Source organism: Carcharhinus amblyrhynchos, chromosome 8 (assembly GCF_965287045.1).
Source record: "Carcharhinus amblyrhynchos chromosome 8, sCarAmb.v2.hapA, whole genome shotgun sequence".
NCBI lineage: Eukaryota > Metazoa > Chordata > Chondrichthyes > Carcharhiniformes > Carcharhinidae > Carcharhinus > Carcharhinus amblyrhynchos.
This window is the reverse complement of record NC_137331.1, coordinates 93,389,920-93,406,775: the sequence shown is the minus strand read 5'-3', so window position 1 is coordinate 93,406,775 and position 16,856 is coordinate 93,389,920. Positions and strand designations below refer to the sequence as shown.

General features: G+C 43.0%; 1 protein-coding gene across 1 annotated transcript in view; it reads right to left on the bottom strand.

Moving 5' to 3' along the window:
• Positions 1-16,856, bottom strand: part of LOC145346786 (parathyroid hormone/parathyroid hormone-related peptide receptor-like) — a 92,759-nt gene that overhangs the window by 25,912 nt on the left and 49,991 nt on the right. Inside the window, exons 3-4 of the mRNA XM_080194515.1 lie at positions 6,492-6,602; positions 3,680-3,804 (exon numbers count right to left, since the gene is read on the bottom strand). Coding sequence (XP_080050641.1) covers positions 3,680-3,804; positions 6,492-6,602 — 236 coding nt within the window. The remainder of the gene's footprint in view (positions 1-3,679; positions 3,805-6,491; positions 6,603-16,856) is intronic.

Genomic DNA, 16,856 nt, shown 5'->3' with positions numbered 1-16,856 from the left:
AACTATCTGAAAACAGTGCTGAGTTCAAACAGACCTCATTTTTGCTGTCTAAAGTTGTCTTTAAATTTGTGGAGTGGATTAAATGCTCATGAAGGGTAGGTCTGTTTAAGTGTCATGATCTGAAGTTATTTGAATCCCCAACACTTAAAAGATAAAACGCAAACAGGCTGTAGCTGTCGGAATATAAAAAATACCCTCTGCTACAGGGCACTGATCAACAGCTGAAAAAAAACACCATTTGCTCCTACAGTTTCAACAGACATCATTGTTGTCATTTCCTACGGCAAATGACAGAGCCCTTTGTGAATGCTTGGCTGAGTTTCATATGCAACATGATTTGGACATTTACCACCAATCTTTCATCATGGCTGAATCAACATTTGAACACTTGCTACCTAACTACTTTACCAAAGTAACTTCATTACAGAGGCTGCAACACCTGCAGGAGAAAGTTGACTAACACCTTTTTGCAGGTTGCTAGGTAAGCCCAGTGAATGTCTACACCCCAAGAATAAATTTAAGAAGAGAGAATAGCAGGATTACACAGGAGCGTGATAAAGAACTAGTAAAAAGTATCAAATCAAAAATAAGGTTCTTTAGATATGCAGAAAATATAAAAGTTTATTTAGAGAGGGTAGGAGAGAGGACAAAGGAGTAAGTCTAATTTTGGGGCGATAAGGCATGGGTAGAGATATTAAATAAATAGTTTGTGCTGGATTTTAGCAAATGAGGGCAGAAGTGAAAAAGTAGAAGGACAGAAGGGAGGCATGAAGAGTTTCTGAAGAGAACTATAGAGAGGAACAGCTTGTGAAAAGAAATAGTAAAATCGGGGTATTTCATAGAATCCCTACAGTGCAGAAGAATATAATTACATAGATCTTCTGGTGTTAAAGGTAGGCTACAGGGAGATAGCAGAGGCTCTTGTCACAGTTCTTCAATTAGCCTTAAATATACAATTTATGTAACAGGAAGGGAGGATATCTCAGGCCATAACGCTTGTTCAAAAGGGACAGAAAGATAAATTAGGTGGAGATAACATGTTGCATGTGGACAGCATAATGGCACAATAGTTAGCACTGCTGCCTCACAGAGCCAGGAACCCAGGTTCAATTCCCGGCATGGGTCATTAACTGTGCGGATTTTGCATGTTCTCCCCATGTCTGCGTGGGTTTCCTCTGGGTGTTCCAATTTCGTCTCTCAGTCTGAAGGAAGCGCTGGTTAGGTGCAGTGGCCATGTTAAATTCTCCCTCAGTGTACCTGAAAAGGTGATGGAGTGTAACGACTATGGGATTTTTACAGTAACTTCATTGCAGTGTTAATGTAAGCCTACCTGTGACTAGTAAATAAACTTTAACTTTAAATAAGCCAAGCTCAGTTGTGGGAAAACTATTGGAATTCATGATTTGGTATGCAATTAGTAAGAAGTCTCACCACACCAGGTTAAAGTCCGACAGGTTTATATGGAATCATGAGATTTCTGAGCACTGCTCCTTCATCACTTTTGGACTTTAACCTGGTGTTGTGAGAATTCTTAGTGCCCATTCCAGTCCAATGCTGGCATCTCCACATCATGGTATGGAATCAGTGAGCGTTTTCAAATCATTGAGTTAATCAAGGACAACCAGCACATTAATGCATCAAGTTGCAGGTTGCGAATTTTACAGATTTTCTTTTCAAGAAGTGGACAATGCAGAGTGTTTGAAGTAGGGTATATGATTTTCACAAAGCTTTTGTAATTCTTCACAAGAGGCTTGTTAGAAAAATTGATTTACAATTGATGAGAAAATGTCACGTGGTTAGAAAATGAGTTGATGCACAGAAAGCATTGAATAGGAGAAAGTGAAGAGGACTGTTAAAGACCTCAGGGAGGTTAGTGAAAATAGGTGAAAAATGACAAGTGGAACCTATTGCATTTTGGGAGAAGTGACTGTGACTATTTCTATCAGAGCGGAGAAGGACGAGGACATTTGAATGAGTCCAGCAAAGAGTCAGTACAGGAACAACAGGCCAAATGGCCTTCTTCTGTGTTGCAAGCGTTTATAGTTCTGCATCATTTGCATGCATGTGCCTAAATCAGAACTACCCAGTGAATTGAATTGGAGAAAAAGTGGTTGTAGAATCAGGGGGTGATTCTCCCATCGCACTGCACTGTTTTTGTAGCCGGGAGACTCGAGCGGAGGCCATTTCACAGACTCCCCACTAGGGACCACGACCTCCACACATCTCCAGCAGCCGGACATTGTCAGCTCTACAATGATTTCTGCCACAGAGCTGCATAATTTATGTAGATGCGTTTCTCCACCTCTTTATTGAGAACTACCAGAGGGTCAGGCGCCGAGGGTTTGTCCCCTGGGCATTTTCCACCTTGGCGGCGTCAGCCTGGCCCCCTGGCACTGCCCAAGGGAAGTGCCAAGGGGCGGGACCTCTGGAAGTTGGGGGTCCCACTGCACTTGGCTGAGTGACAGAGGAAGGGAGGCCAGCGGTTGGGATTGCAGGGGGAGGGGTGGGGGTTGAAGGGTGATTGGGACTGTGCGGGAGGAAACAGCAAAGTGAGCTGGGACCAGTGGGAGTTGAGGCTGGCCCGGGCATCTTTTGAGCGTGAGGTGAGGTGAAAGGGAGTGACAGCCATGGAGGGGGTCATATGGCCAGTGATGCAGGAATCACGGGGCCAGCCAGCGACTGAACTGGCCAGCAATCAGGAGACCAACAGTGTGGGCTACTGCGCATATGCCAATCTCAGTGCTGATAGATCAGCACACATGCAGTGGCTCGCTCAGCACTCTGCTGCCAGCCTCACCAGCAGGAATAGGTCCCACCCCCAGCTTTTTAGACTGATTTATACTAGTGGACTCTGTGGTGCACAGAGTGGAAGATTCATTTTGAAAATTCCACAAAAAAAAAGCATGATTTAATCCAATTTTTATGCAAGTTTGACACTTTTTTTTGGGAGAATCGCCCCTCGGATCTTTAAAATGCCAGATGTGTTGGATGAACAGATGTGGACAGGCTTTTTAAATGCTCAAGGCGCTTGAGGCAACTTTCATCCCCAACTATCAACTCTCTCATCTCCCCACGCTGGCAACTAGCTGGTTCTGACGGAAACGCACTGCCTTAGCCTCAACAGCTCTTCGTGTCAGCTCACTCATAGCTGCTTTTCGCCTTGTGCGTAAAAGTGCACCCAGTTGGGGATGAGATGACTGACTGAAAGGTAGGCCTTCGGGAAGTTGGAGGCCTAATATGCTTCATTGAATTGGAGGTATGAAGAACTGTGGATGAGACATTAAACCAAGGCCGGCTTTCTATAGATGATTTTCTGGATATAGCTCTTGGGACTCAAGGAATCTGGGAGGAATGTGGGATCAGGATATTGAATTTGATAATCAGCCATGATCAAAATGAATGGCGGAGCAGGCTCAAAGGGCCAAATTGCCCCTTCCTGTTTCTATGGGTAGATGGTAAATATCCCAATGTATCATTCAAAGAAATGCAGAAGGTTCCCCGAGTTCACCAAAAAGAAGCAGATGATCCAGATGTTCACCTCACGGTTGTCAGTAGATGTTGCTGGTTTAACTACAGTCACCACAAACATTCCAAGAACCAAGTAGTCACCACAAATGATCCGAGAAGCTATAGAAATGGGATTATCGTATAGGACAAATGTTTTATGGGGTTACATCACCTTTTCTGTACCCTGGTTCATGTGCGCAAGGTACCTGGCACATTCTGTGTAGTTTGCCCACGTTCGGTTGTTGCTTGGCACAAGCTCCCAGCTCCCGCTCGCGTTACACTGACGATATGCGTGGCCTGGCAAACAAAACACAAGGCAAGTTAGTAGCTTTACCTTTCATCCAGCCTACCATCTGCTTTCTCACTGATGTAACCAAAGAGACAACTGGGACAGTTTATTTTGGAAACCAATCATATTCTTACAAATGATTTAAAAGTGACAGATAAAGCACCCTCTGATTGAACAGTTGATGTTTATCCTTCTGGAGCTGGAGGCCAACAAGAATATCTTTCGTACAACAAAAGGTGGATACTGAGGAGAAGGGGAAGCAAGTGACACACTAATTAAAAGGAAGGTTTTGAGGCAGGCTTTTGGAAGAAGATGTTTGAATCCTGCTGGATTAAGGTTTCTCAGGGTCAGATGGCCCATTGCTTTACCAATTTCCAATCCCAGCATGCATCAACGGCCTGTCAGGCGCATCAACGGCCTGTCAGGAAATTTACAGCAGGTAACTAATTCCCAACAGCACCAATGGTAAATTTCCTGCATGGAAATTAAGCTCAGGGTTCACAGCCAGAACAGGTGAGTGACAGTTCACTTTGTACCTGCTGCTCATCTAAAGTTAAAATAATCCCAAGTGTTGTTTTCCAGTCAAGAAAAATGTAATATCAGAATCATGGAACCCCTACAGTGTAGAAGGAGACCATTCGGCCCATTGAGTCTGCACTGACAACAGTCCCACCCAGGCTCTATCCCCTTCACATATTTACCACGTCAATCCCTTCAACCTTTGCATCCTGGGACACTAAAGAACAATTTAACACGGCCAATGCACCTGACCCTGCACATCTTTGGACTGTGGGAGGAAACCAGAGACCCGGATGAAGCCCACACAGACACATGGAGAGTGTGCAAACTCCACACAGATGGTGAGCCAAGCCGGAATTGAACCCTGGTTCCTGATTCACCACATCAGATTCCCAGTGTCAGGAAAACAGTTCCCAATTAAGTTGGAAGCAGGATGGGACTGACACATCCCACCCATCAACAGCAGAATATAAACTGGTTTCGTTAATAATAATGAGTGTAATTATCCCCACGCCTACTGAAATTTAGGATGATTCAGAGATTTAATAGCACTTGCATGCTCTCCTGTATCTTCCACAGGCCGCCCAGCAAACCCTGTCAGCTGTCGTGGCCTTGTGGAGGGGTGTGGGGATGTCGCAGTTAGGTACTCAGTGCTGGATCGACTGACCCAGTATCAGGAGATGAGGTGAAGGTGATGGATACCATTGGAAGTCACTCCTCTGTCCTTGCCTTTGATCCCTCCCTCATGACCCCATCCCCATATCCCCTTTCTGCCCTGGCTGACCTGTGTCCAGGAACCCACGCTGACTGGGCCTCAGTGCACTACCAGCAGCAATCACTAGTCCAAGTGGCACTGGTGGCAATGGGCCTCAATATGTCCTTGATTGTGTGGAAGACCCAATGCTGTCCAAGTACTTAAATTGCATCAGACCTCCCTCATCGAATCAATGTAGGTCTCCCACAAGTTCTCCAACCCTTGGCCCCACCCCCTCCCCCTTCATCATTAACACTAAATCCCAGCCATTGTGTCCAATCTGAGTACCACACTTTAGGCAGGATGTGAATACATTAGCAAGGGTACAAAAAGATTAATGAGAATGTTTCCAGGAATGATAAACTTCTTTACGTGGTTAGACAGGAGAAACTGGGTCGTTCTCCTTGTAGAAGAGAGGGTTAAACGGAGATTTGAAAGAAGTGTTCTAAATTAGGTTGGCTCTGGACAGAGTAGGTGGGGAAAAATTGCTTCTGTTGGTGAAAGAATCAACAGAGGGCACCAATTTAAGGTGATTGGCAACATTTTGTTTTCAAACAATAAGTGGTTAGGAGCTGGGATGCCCAGCCTGAGATTGCAATCAAAGTAGATCTAGCCCATGGCTCTCAGAAGAGATTTGAACAATTAACTCAGAGAAAATTGCAGGGCTACATGGAAAGGACAGGAGAGTGAGACTAAATGAACTGCCCTTGCACAGAGCTGTCAGAGAGGTCAAAGCCCTTTCAACGGAGTAACTGTGAAGCTATCAGATTATGTTTTATTTACAATCAAGAAACAAAAGCCTTTCCAGTTTTGCTCACTGGCAACTTAACTATCTAAAATCTCTCTTTTTGACTTGCAAGAATGCACCAGACCTTTAAAGCTCAACAATTAAAATCATTCTTCACTTCATTCATATCCTTTCAGTGGAAAAGTGGGCAAAAGTCCCTGAACTGCAATGCCATCTCAGTGGCACAGCAGTTAGCACTGCTGCCTCACAGCGCCAAGGACCCGGGTTCAATTCCAAGCTTGGGTTGCTGTCTATGCAGAGTCTGCAGGTTCTCCCCGTGTCTGCTCCCGTTTCCTCCCACAGTTTGAAAGATGTACTGGTTAGACGCATTGGCCATGCTAAATTCTCCCTCAGTGTACCCAAACAGGTGCCGGAGTGTGGCAACTAGGGGTTTTCACAGTATTTTGATTTGATTTATTATTGACACGTATTAACATACAATGAAAAGTATTGTTTGTGTGCTATACAGACAAAACATTCTGTTCATAGAGAAGGAAACAAGATTGTATTGTTAATATAAGCCTACTTATGACTAATAAATAAGACAAACCTCATGACTACTGTGTGAAAGATTGTGTTCTAAAATACTATGCTTTTAGTCAGTGTCAAATGGCAACTACTGACTACGCTCTTACCTTGATGGTTAAAATCATATATGTAATCTGGGCACTGCATTGGCACCAACTTCCCTGGTGGTCCTTCTGGCCAACAAAGAATGCCATCCCATTGGGGAGCACAGTAGCCTTCTGTGGAAGAAAGTATAAAGTGTGGTTTGTCATGTTATTGTAATGATATAATCCTTTGGACTCATTTACTGTACAAGACACAAGACACCAAACACTTTTAAGGGATTGGGTAAACATATTGTGGGCTCATTTATTTAGACTAGGCACACGAGAACAGTTTTACATAAGATATAAAGCTTGAAGCATCAGAGGTGTGTGTGTGTAGTGTGCGTGGTTTGCGTGCATGGGCGTATGTTCTGCTCAAAGCTCACATCACACATTTCCCTTCTAGTGATGTCATGCTGCTCTTCCTTACAAGTATATTACAACACCCCCTTTCTTTATAAAGATACTTTTCCCACCACAAAGAAGTATAAAACTTTACAATACATTTTCATGTTTGGTTACCATTCCATATATGTATAAAACTGGTGATTTATAAGTCTTTAAACCATAACAGAAATCTAATGGTACATACAGATTTTTCTTTTAAATTGAATTTTTTATATAGATAGAATCCCTACAGTGCAGGAGGCCATTCACCCCATCAAGCCTACACCAACAACAATCCCACCCAGACCCTGTCCCCATAAACCCATGTATTAACCCTACTAATCCCCCTAACACTGAGGGGCAATTTAGCACGGCCAATCCACCTAACCAACACATCTTTGGACTGTGGGAAGAAACCGTGGCACCCGGAGGAAACCCATGCCGACATGGGGACAACGTGCAAATTCCACACAGACAGACACCCAAGGCTGGAATTGAACCCAGGTCTCTGGCACTGGGAGGCAGCAGTGCTAACCACTGTGCCACGCCAGATCTTGTAACAGTAACTTTGTCTGGAGATTTTTTAGTTTCCCATAGTGATCTACGGGGTTGTCATTCGTGGATGTTGTTCCTGGTTGCCAAAAAAACTGAAAATAGCACTCGGAGTGTGTGCGACAGATGTTCATGACGTATTGTACCATTGTGGAATAATGAATACTTGGTAGTCTGTGACTGCGATGATGTCAGTACCATGGATATGAAAGAGGTCGGATGTGATTTTGGACAAAGAATAACTAGGAACTTCATGTAGAATCAAAGGGTCTTTGTGCTGACTTGTCCAACACTCTGGATGTGCCTCACACTTCTTGATGATGACTTCAGTGTCATTGTTCATACCGGCCAATAGGCTGTCTCTTTTGTGAGTTTTTGCACCTGGTCGATGCCCACAAGTGAGTGAAGTTGTAGAAAAATATCAGGTTGCAAAGATTCCCGAATGTTGGCTTTTAAAAATGACTCCTTGGAAAATGCCTCGCTCTTCTTAACACGGCCAAATTGGACTCACATGTTGCGGACATGCTGAATTGCATCAGTTCATCCTTCAAATGATGGTTTTCCACAGTTTCTGTAGTGTGGAATCATTCACATGCTAGTCAGAGTGGAAATAGTAGGATATATCAGATGAAAATGTGACAGCAGAGATGGAGTGAGGGAGAGCGTATCAGATTCCTGGAACATTGGGACAGGTTCTGGGGGAGGTGGGACCAGTACAAACTGTATAGGTAACATCCAACCAGGACCAGGACTGATATCCTCGGGGGAATATTTGCTAGAGTGGTTGCAGAGGATTTAAACTAATGGCAGGAGGATAGGAACCTATGCAAGGAGTCAGAGGAGAAGGAATCAAGGACAAGAACAAAATACAGAAAGGGAGGAAGAAAAAATGACAGGCAGAGAAATCAAGGGCTAGAATCAAACAGTACCACAGTGAAAACAGTGGGAACAAGACATTATTTTTAAAAAGGCAACCCTTAAGGTGTTGTGCCTTAAAGCACAAAGCATTCACAATGAAGCGCAAATAAATGTAAGCGTGTATGACATACTTGGAATTACGGTGACATGGCTGCACAGTGAGCAGGGATGGGAACTGAACATCCATGAGTATTCAATATTTAGGAAGGACAGACAAAATGAAAAAGGCAGTGGATTTACATTGTTTAAATGGAAATTGAACAATTGTGAGAAAAGATACGAATTCCAATACTGTAGAATCTGTACGAGTAGTGCTGAGAAACACCAAGGGGAAAGAAATGTTAGTGGGTGCTGTATATAGACCCCCAAACGGTAGTGTTTATGTCAGGAATGGCATTAAACAGGAAATTATAGACACATGCAAAAAAGAAACATCTGTAAATATGGGTGACTTTCATCTGCATATGGACTGGACAAATCAAATTTTACAGTGCTGTAGAGGATGAATTCCTGAAGTATTTTCGGGGTAGTTTCTGGATCAATATGTTCAGGAAACAACTGGAGCAGCACAGTAGCACAGTGGTTAGCACCGCTGCCTCACAGCATCAGGAACCCAGATTAGATTCCTGGCTTGGGTCACTGTCTGTGTGGAGTTTGCATGTTCGCCCCGTGTCTGCATGGATTGCCTCCGGATGCTCTGATTTCCTCCCACGTTCCAAAGATGTAAGGGTTAGATGGATTGTCCATGCTAAATTGCCCCATAGTGTCAGGGGGGACTAGCTAGGGTGAATGTATGGGGTTATGGAGATAGGGTGGGATTGTGGTTGGTGCAGACTTGATGAGCCAAATGGCCTCCTTCTGCATTGTAGGATTCTATGGCTCTATGACTCCCACCTTGGGTGACTGTGCAGAGTCTGCACGTTCTCCCCGTGTCTGCGTGTGTTTCCTCCGGCTGCTCCGGTTTCCACCCCCAGCCTGAAAGACTAGCTGGTTAGGTGCACTGGCCATGTTAAATTCTCCCTCGATGTAGCCGAACCAGTGTGGCGACTAGGGGATTTTCACAGTAACGTCACACAATGTTAATGTAAGCCCATTTGTGACAATAATAAATAAACTTTAAACTTTAATGAGAAAGGAATAATTGCCAATCTAGTTGTGCAACACCCGTTGGTGAGGAGCAACCATTACATAATAGAATTTTTCATTGAATTGGAAAGTGATGTAGTTGATTCTGAGACTTAATCTGAATCTTACTAAAGAAAACTCAGTGATATGAGGTGTGATTCGGTTATGATGGATTAGGAACATTACTTAAAGGGATATTGTTAGATAGGTAATGGCAAATATTTAAAGAGGAGATGGGTGAACTGCAACAATTTGTTTATTCCTATCTGATGTAAAAGTAAAATAGAAAATGTGGCAAAACTATGGCTTACAAACTAAATAAGAAATAGTATTAGATCCAAGGAAGAGGCATACAAATTGTCCAAAAAAGAGAAAAGACCTAGGAATTGGGAGCAGTTTAGAATTCAGCAAAGGAGGACTAAGGGATTAAGAAATGGAGTATAAGAATAAGCTTGCAGGGAACATAAAAACTGATGTAAAGGTTTCTATGGGTTTATGAACAGAAAAAGATTAGTGAAGACAGATGTAGGCCCTTACAGTCGGGAACAGAGAAATTTATAATGAGGAGCAAATAAATGACTGACCAACTAAATACATACTTTGGTTCTGCCTTCACAAAGGAGGACACAAATAACATATCAGGAACATTCGGGAACACAGAGTTTAGTGAGAGGGAGGAACTGAAGGAAATCACTATAAGTAGAGAAATGGTGTTGGGGAAATTGTTAGAATTTAAGGCCAATAAATCCACAGGGCCTGATATTCAACATCCCAGCGTACTCAACAAAGTGGCCTGAAAAATACTGGGTGCATTGGTGATTATTTTCCAAGATTCTATAGACTTTGCAATGGTTTCTACAGATTCAAGGGTAACCAAGGTATCTCTACTATTTAAAAGGGGAGCGAGAGAGAAAACAGGGCATTATAGATCAGTCAGCCTGACATCAGTAGTGGGAAAAATTCTAGAGCCCATTATCAAAGATTTTACAGCAGAGTATTTGGTAAACAGTGGTGGAATTGGACAGAGTCAGCATGAATGTACGAAAGGGAAATCATGCTTTACAAATCAACTGGAATTCTTTGAGGATATAACCAGTAGTGTTGGTGAGGGGGAACCAGCAGATGTGGTTTCTTTTTGGACTTTCAGAAGGCTTTTGACAATGTCCCATATTAGAGGTTAGGGTGTAAGATTAAAGCACATGGGATTAGGAGTAATGTATCAACATAGGTAGAAAACTATTTGGCAGACAGGAAACAAAGACTAGGACTAAACAGGTCAATTTCCAAATAGCAGGCAATGACTAGTAGCGTCGCATTAGAATCGATACGGGACCCCAGATATTCACAATATATTTTTCTGAGAAAAGAATGTATAGATATAAAAACACCAAGACCAAAATTCTCCGGCCATTTATGCCTTGCGCCACTGCCAGCCAGAACAGAGAGTTTAGTGCTCAGCCAAATATCTATTCGCTGCAGCAGAAAATCCCAGCTGCAGGCAACGTTGGTGAATACGGCGCCAACAAACAAAATCCCCAACAATCCCCACAACCAAAACTTCCGACAACCAAAACTCCCAAAAATAACCCCAGTGACAAAACCCCCATCACCAGTGACCAAATCCCCCTCCAGCAACCAAAATCCCCCCCAGCAACCAAAATCTCCCCCCAGCAAAAATAAACCCAACAAAAAAACCCCAGCAAAAAAAGCCCCCCAGCAAAAAAAACAGCAAAAAAACCCTAGCAAAAAAAGTCCCCAGCAAAAAACCCCAGCAAAAAAAGCCCCCAGCAAGAAAAATGCAAAAAAAACTCAGCAAAAAAACACCTAGCCTCAAGCCCAAAAAATTTCAACAGCCTTAGCAATGAAAAAGCAACCTCCAACAACCATTACTTAATTTTCTCTTCCTTAAATCAATGGTGCTGGGGTCAATTATAGCAAGTCCACCAAAAGCAACTAACTTGGTAGGGAAGCACTAATTAATTCCCTTTGCATCTTCCACGTACAGATATGTTGGTTCTATGATGGACATATATTAGCATTTAGCAGAGAAAGAAAAACATCCTGATTTTACTTGATTTATTTTCGTCAAAGGGAAGCAAGTCACTCAGTTCCACGTCAAACACATTACAAGTTTGATCACTTCCCAAGCATTCATAAGTGAATGACAGCACAGGTTTGATATGTAAAGATGGTGCACTATGTTTGATCAAAATTCTCTCAGAATGAATCACTCCCCTGGTTCTCCACTGAAGTTTCAGAATAGTCAATTCTTGCAGTTTGTGAAGATGATCATTCGTTTATTTATAGGTCAAAACTACACAGAGGTTTTGCAGCCTCGTGGCTGCAATCTGTTCCTGAGATAACTCAGAATACAGGAGACCATCCTTACTGAGTGATCCCCCAGCCTGCTCCAAATTGGTTCCCCAAGTCATGTGAATCTTACTCTGCCAAATGATCCTTAAAGGGATAATCACCACAAAGTGGGACATGAATTCATAGCCGATTGATTCAGAAGGGAATATATGAGTCATGCTCCAGTTTGAGATGTGACACCTACACTTAGAAAGCCTGATCTATGTTGTCTTTGAATATGGCTTCTTACTGTGAACACAGAATCATTGCATTGACCCAATGATAAGGTGGTGACCAGGTGAAGTTTAGATCAGTCAAAAGACTTGTCAGTCCAAATATCATCATTGTGTTTCTTGAGGATGATTTCATAAAGGTCAGATTTGACTAAGTTTAGCTCTAAGATGTAACATTATATCTATATTGCAAAATAATTAATAATCATTCCCTGCCTCATTTTCATCACTTCAAACCTGGATCTTCCTCAGTCCTGGAGCTACATGAACTGATGAATTGTCAACTATCATAGAATCTCTCCAGTGTAGAAGCAGACCATTTGGCTCATTGAGCCTGCACCAACAACAATCCACTCAGGCCCTATCCCTGTAAACCCACGGATTTGCCCTGCTAATCCCCCCTGACACGGAGGGCTAATTTAGCATGGCCAATCAACCTAACCCCTCATCTTTGGACTCTGGAAGGAAACCAGAGCACCCAAAAGAAACTCATGCAGGCACGGGGAGAACACGTAAACTCCACACATACAGTAACAGAAATAGTGGGGTGGTACAGTGGTTAGCACTGCTGCCTCAAAGCACCAGGGACCCGGCTTCGATTTCCGACTTGGGTCACTGTTTATGTGGAGTTTGCACGTTCACCCCGTGTCTGTGTGGGTTTCCTCCGAGTGCTCAGGTTTCCTCCCACCATCCAAAAATGTGTTGTTAGATGCATTGACTTGAACAGGCACAGGAGTGTGGCGACTAGAGAAATTTCACAGTATCTTCACTGCAGTGTTAACGTCAGCCTTACTTCTGAAACTAATAAATAAACTTTTAAAAAACTTTAAACCGGAGGCCGGAATTGAACCCGAATCCCTGGTGCTGATGAGGCAGCAGTGCCAACCACTGTTCCCCTTCACTGCAAGTTTAAAAATGACGATCCTTATTGGTTTGGCTCAGATTGAGTTTGAATTTCACTCCTATGGCAAGTCGAAGTATTATGTTTGTATTGTGAGATGCAAGTGCTGCCAAGCTTTCTTCATTAACAGAAAGAGATCTGTTCTATGCAACAGTAAGCACCTGTCTCCTCCACCTGTGATTGGTAATTTGAACTATGGCTACGAGAGCAGATCAGTAACTGGGAATTCTGCAGAAAGTAACTTATCTCCTGACTCCCCAAAGCCTGTTCACCATCTACGAGGCACAAGTCAGGAGTGTAATGGAACATTCTCCACTTGTCTAGATGAATGCAGCTCTAACAACACTCAAGAAGCTTAGCACCATTGAGGATAAAGTAGCCTGCTTGATTGGCACCCTATCCATCATCTTAAATATTCACTCTTTCTACCAGTACACACAAGAGGCAGTGTATACCAAGACACAAGTCAGGAGTGTGATGGAACACTCTCCACTTGCCTGGATAAATATTGCTTCAACAAAACTCCAGAATCCAGATATGATTCAGGACAAAGCTGCAGTTTGATTTGTCCCCAATCCAGCACCTTAGACATTCACTCCCTCCATCACCAACACAAAGTGTAGTTTTAGCTGAACTAATTTAATTCGGATATAGGTCTTGAGAGAGAAGGAAGCTCTCACTGCTTTGCTAGAAGCAATGGTTGATTTAGAAGGCTAGAGAGAGAGAATATCTCTCCCAGCTTTGCTAGAAGAAAAGCCATAGTGTGAAGTATCGGTTAAGAAAACAAGTGTAGAGATCTAAAATGCTACTAGTTAAGACAACTAGAGAAATGAAGATAAGTTTCCAAGAAGTCTGGTGTTAAGGAACTAGAGGAAACTGGAAACCAGACAGATTACTGTTCAGTAAAATCAGAGTTGAAAAGGCATTGAATCGAGAGAGGCTAGAAAGATATCTGCAGTTGTGCAGAGGTTTGTGAGAAATTACTATAGTTTGTGAGACATTATTTGAAATAATTGTGGAAATCGGTGGCCAACTTCAGAGTGCGTGCAAAAGCCTTTAAGACAAAGGAAACCTGAAGGTATAAACCCTGGAGAAGATTGGGGATGGCATGGTGGCTGGCACTGCTGCCTCACAGTGCCTGGGACCCGGGTTCGATTCCTGGCTTGGGTCACTGTCTGTGTGGAGTTTGCACGTTCTCCCCATGTCTATGTGGATTTCAATTTGATTTTTTAATCTAATTTATTATTGTCACATGTATTCACATACAATGAAAAGTATTGTTTCTTGTGTGCTATACAGACAAAAGTATACCATTCATAGAGAAAGAGAGGGTGCAGAATGTAGTTTTACAGTCATAGCTAGGATGTAGAGAACGATCAATTTAATGAGAGAATTTAAAAGAGTTAGAATGACGTTTTAGAAGCATAAAACAAGAGTAAAAGATTGAATTAGAAGGTATGCTGAGTACAGCATACCTCTTGCACCATCTTCGGGTTCCTCCAGATGCTTGGTTTCCTCCCACAGTCCGAAGGTGTGTGGGTTAGGTTGATTGGCCATGTTAATTTGCCCCTTACTGTCAGGGGAACTAGCTACGGTAAATGCAGGACATTATGGGATAGGGCCTGGGTGGGGTTGTGGTCAGTACAAACTCGATGGACCAAACGGCCTCCTCATGCACTGTAGCATTCTATGATTCTATGAATCATTGAGAGGAGCAGCTGGTGCAAATCACTGATTAAAAGAAGATTTGCCAAAGTATGTATTTTTGAAAACAGAATTTAAAATCACTCGTGGAGAAGCTGGAGTTCAGTGAAACATAATCATCTGAGGGAATTTTGAGGAGAAACCCACAGAAATTCAGTCAACTTCAGAACGTAGCATGTCTGACCACAGCCAGCCAGTGTGTTCAAAAGGGCTGAGACCATTATAGCCTAAGATATACTTTGTAACTCGTGTTAACCTTTAAACTTGTGTATATTTGTGAAGCTGAAGTTTATTTATTAGTGTCACAAGCAAGCTTGCATTGACACTGCAATGAAGTTACTGTGAAAATCCCCTAGACGCCATGCTCCGGAGCCTGTTTGGGTATACTGAAAGAGAGCGGGGAAGTGAGGGGGAGGAAAGGGAGTATCATAATCAAATTTTTCTTGTTTAATAAATGTTTTTTTTTCTTGCTGTTAAAACAAATAGAGAAACAGAATCACAGGACCGCTATGTCTAAAACAAAAGTAAAGGGACAGTCTTTTGAGCCAGGTTTCTATTCTTGGATCTTTCCAGTTAAACCATCCTTGCAGGGCTTAATGGCCAAGGTAGGTGTGTTCATAACATGGCCAACTAGGTTGAGTGTCAACCTGCAAATCCTTCCAATACTCACCAATTACAGGTGGAAAGAATGGGGGAGTTTCCTGGTCAGTATGTGGTGGAAAACTCCAGATTGCTACATGGATGTAACATACTTGAGTGAACGGGACATTCATATACAAATAGGGCAGGGTGCTCCAGTTTTATTCATGGCAAGATCTGTTGCAAGTGACAATGGGAAATTTAGCAGCGCAGCCAAAACTCCATTCACTTTCAGCGGTACTGGAAAATTCCAGCCACCATTAAGGACCAGAAGGATGTCCTCCTTCTACAGTGCAAGAGGACATTCACTCATAAAGTCTGCACTGATTCTCCAAAAGAGCAGCTTGCCCAGGCCCAACTCCACCACTCCCACTCCCCAACCCTATTTCCATAACCCCATACATTTACCATGGCTAATCCACCTAACCTAAACATTTTGGACGTGGGAGGAAACCAGAGCACCTGGAGGAACCCCACACAATCGGAGGGAGAACGTGCAGACTCCGCACAGACAGTGACCCAAGGCCAGGATCGAACTCAGGTCCCTGGCACTATGAGGCAGCAATGCTAACCACTCTGCTGCTGTGTCACCCACAGAAGATTTCAACTATAATATATTAAAAGACAACTGTGCAACCTTATCCCAGTATGATGCAGCGTACAGTGGAGAGGAGGGGCAAACAATCAGCAGTGACCCAACTTAAAGGAGTTACAGATAACGCAGGGACAAGCTTCAACCGCAGCCCCACCAGCAGCATGAGATTGCTGCCCATTTAAAATTTATTGCAAATGTTATTTTTCGGATTCTCCCAACTTGAAGAAAAACAATCTTGAATTACAAAGATTTTGGTAAACAAGAAAGTTATTTTTGGCTGCGCTGCCTCAGAGGCCCAAGTCTCTGTAATCCTGCTCTCAGTTAGACCCGGCCCGTGTGCGTTTTGCGGAGTTTGATTTACTTTTTAAAAACGGTGCTGTGTTAAACTGGTGACACGCTGTCACCCAGAAAAGGAAATCAAAGGATATTGTGGTATGTGGGAATAAAATAATCTTAAAGGCTAATTTTAGGAGTTTGGATGAGAGTAGGCAGTGGAGGCCTGGTACACAGAGCATGCTTCTGTGCAGCAAGGAAACTTGAAACAAGGGTAGGTATGTTTGCAATAAAATTCAGTACACAACCTCTGACCACATTGCTAAAAACAGCCGTCCCACAATTCCTTTGGGCAATTGCCCATAGGTTCCAGCTATCCCAGACAAGTATTTTTTTCTCTATCTATGAAGTATGTAGCAGCTCTAAAAGATTTATTTCCCCGAGTTTGGTGAACATTCTGTGCCCTGTCATGTGTAAGAACAGTAAAATGGTTCTCTATGCCTCCCATCCTGACGCTCTATTCCACATCAGACTGGAATAGCTGTTGGTTGGCCCAGGAATATTGATCAAATGTCAATGTGTCCTCATGTTCATGAAAGCATCAATACCTCACATCAGTTTGGGCATGTACTTTGGAGACACTCCCTTAACAAGCAATCAGGAATAATGTCACAATTAGGTGTTCAGGCCAGGATGCCTTAACTAAATAG